The sequence below is a fragment of the Cynara cardunculus genome (assembly GCF_001531365.2).
Source record: "Cynara cardunculus var. scolymus isolate 2C chromosome LG 1, CcrdV1, whole genome shotgun sequence".
Lineage (NCBI taxonomy): Eukaryota > Viridiplantae > Streptophyta > Magnoliopsida > Asterales > Asteraceae > Cynara > Cynara cardunculus.
The window spans coordinates 27,355,181-27,357,617 of record NC_037528.1 but is presented as its reverse complement, the minus strand read 5'-3'; the positions used below and the strand labels follow the sequence as shown (position 1 = coordinate 27,357,617).

Here is a 2,437-nt window from a genome sequence, read left to right as displayed (position 1 = left end):
TTATCGTCGTCTTCGGGTATGTTCAAAATTTCGGTAGCAACAGAAACATCTTCTGCCATATCTACCTCCCACAACGATTTTGACAGTTCGAGACACCGAATCGGGTACGGGTTGGGATACTACATCAGAGGCATGTTCAAGTCTTGAACAAAATAACTGTTAGGTTCAACGGTAACTTTTTGTTCAAGATATGAATTTCCAGCACCATCGTAGGGGAAGAAGGTGCTTCGATTTTCACCACTTCCACTGCTAGGGAAGTAAGTGCTCTGATTTAGACCAGGAGCACAACCGGTAGGGAAGAGTGTGCTTGGACTATATGGGTTTGCAACGCTAACGTCGGGGAAGAGTGTACTCACAGCACCGGTGTAAAAAGTGTTTGGACCTCCCGGGTTTGCATTTGATGGATTTTTTTTCATAACCTCTATTGTCGACAACATTTAGTATCAACATTTCTGGTAAAGTTTGACGAATGGCGTTGTGGAGGATTACCACATCATCGTCGTCCATAAACTGATATAACGTATTTGTTTTAAAAAATAAATTAAAAGGACCACGTAAACTTAACTTTTTCGTCACACATTTGACGACCCCAGAATACGTTATTGGCGAAGATAAACGTATTGCACATGTGGGGGAGGTTATCGGAAGGTACTCTAAAACACCATTTATATCTTGGAATAAACCGCCACTTCGAAGATACACACAAACATTATCACTTTGACGTGATTTCATATTTTGTGATGGTTGATTGTGTTTAGTGGGTTAAAGGTTGTGATGGTTTATTGTGTTTAATGGGTTAAGGGTTGTGAGAGTAAAATATATGAGAAGAGAAATGGAAGGGAAAGTGTGAAAAATTATGAAGTAGGAGGTTGGTATTTATAGTGAAATTGGTATTAGAAAAAAAATCAAAATTTTTTTACCCGGATCCCCCCCATAAGTACGGATCGCCCCGGGGGCGAGGTCAAAGCACGGTCAACGAGAATGAACAGTAATCTTGACTTTTGAGGGTAATTTTTTTAAGACTTAAGGGGGGATCACCCTTATAGTGTACGGATCGCCCCCAGGAGCGATCCGTGTGGTCATTCCGGTAAAACCTCTAAAATATGGTTATTTTGTGGCAAAGGGTTGTGTAAGCCGGTTATTTTTATAAATTTTCCTAATTATTAACCAATAATAATATCCCATAACAAAATAGATCAATTAGAATCATCCAAAATTCAATATACTAAAATTAATATCCCAAATTCATACTCTTCAATGATATCGGACAACACATCATTTCAACAAAAAACATAATAAATACTAGACATGAACAAAAACAAAACTAAAGAAATTCTCTGATAAACTATTCTACATTATAAGGAGAAGATAGATCACTCACTAATCGAACAAACTGAATCCCATGTCATTATCAGATTCTTTAGCTGGCTCTTCCTTCTTCTCTTCAGCTGGAGCAGAAGCAGCTGCTGCCGGAGGACCACCACCACTAGAAGCAGCAACTAGAGCAGCCACAACAAACTTGCTTGGATCCTGCAACATTATTTAACATTAACACATTTACTCTCTATACCCTTTTCATAATGATTTTAAAATCAACACCAACATACCTCAAGGTACTCCTTCACCTTGTCTGGCAAAGGGAAAGAGTAATCAGTCTCCACAACAATGGCCAAGGCATTCTTGTAAGCATTGATCAGCATGTGTGGAGCAGCTGCAATGGTTAGATAATGGATGGCCAATGCTAGAGATGTCACCATGGAGACTCCAAGGGCAAACTTCTCAATCAGGTCATCTTCAGTCAGGTCAAGCACCTCTAGGCTGAAGACTGAACCATTGTCATACACAGTAAGAACCACAAGACCGTATGAGAACAACCTAATCCCAAGTTTGGCTAGAAGAGCAGCCTCAGAAGAGACCACTTTGTCACCCTTCTTGATGAGCTCCACAGGGGTGATGATTTCAACAGTACCCTTGTTAGTCTTGGTAGGAATGTGAAGGACCTGAACAGTAGTAATTCAATATTAGGAAAGACTTCAAGAGCATACGTAGAACGCATAGAGCATAGAAATTAAAAATATTAACCTGGAAGAAAGAAGTTTGAGAGGGAACTAGACTAGTGTTGCCAGGGGGAACAACCACATCCACTGGAGCTACTAATCCAACACGAGCAGGTGCTCCAACCTGATGGTAACATGGTGTCATGTTATAAGCCAGAACCATCAAATATACACTAATCACAAAGCTATAAATCTTGAAACATGCATAAAACTAAGCAAAAATACTTATGCAAGGGATTAACAATTTATATTTCTTTGGCAACAACTCAAATACAAAAAAACCATAACAAGAAATAGAGGGATGTAATTTATATCAATCACATTATTGTTAATTTGATGCTTCTAATCTTTGACACAGTTTGCAATGTGCATAAGTGTTA

The 2,437-nt window shown here is 39.0% G+C and overlaps 1 protein-coding gene across 1 annotated transcript; it reads right to left on the bottom strand.

Moving 5' to 3' along the window:
• Positions 1 to 1,356: 1,356 nt before the first annotated feature.
• On the bottom strand, positions 1,357 to 2,202 carry LOC112528444 (60S acidic ribosomal protein P0-like). The gene is made up of 3 exons (XM_025139499.1): positions 2,083 to 2,202; positions 1,608 to 2,000; positions 1,357 to 1,530 (listed from the first exon to the last, which is right to left on the bottom strand). The coding sequence occupies exons 1-3, from the start codon at positions 2,200 to 2,202 to the stop codon at positions 1,381 to 1,383; spliced, it is 663 nt and encodes a 220-aa protein (XP_024995267.1). The 3' UTR covers positions 1,357 to 1,380.
• Positions 2,203 to 2,437: the final 235 nt, after the last annotated feature.

Coding starts and splice junctions, on each gene's coding strand:
- LOC112528444 (XM_025139499.1), bottom strand. CDS start 2,202: ATGACACCATGTTACCATCAGGTTGGAGCACCTGCTCGTGTTGGATTA. Junction 2,001..2,082: donor CTCAAACTTCTTTCTTCCAG/GTTAATATTTTT, acceptor ACTACTGTTCAG/GTCCTTCACATTCCTACCAA. Junction 1,531..1,607: donor AGGTGAAGGAGTACCTTGAG/GTATGTTGGTGT, acceptor ATAATGTTGCAG/GATCCAAGCAAGTTTGTTGT.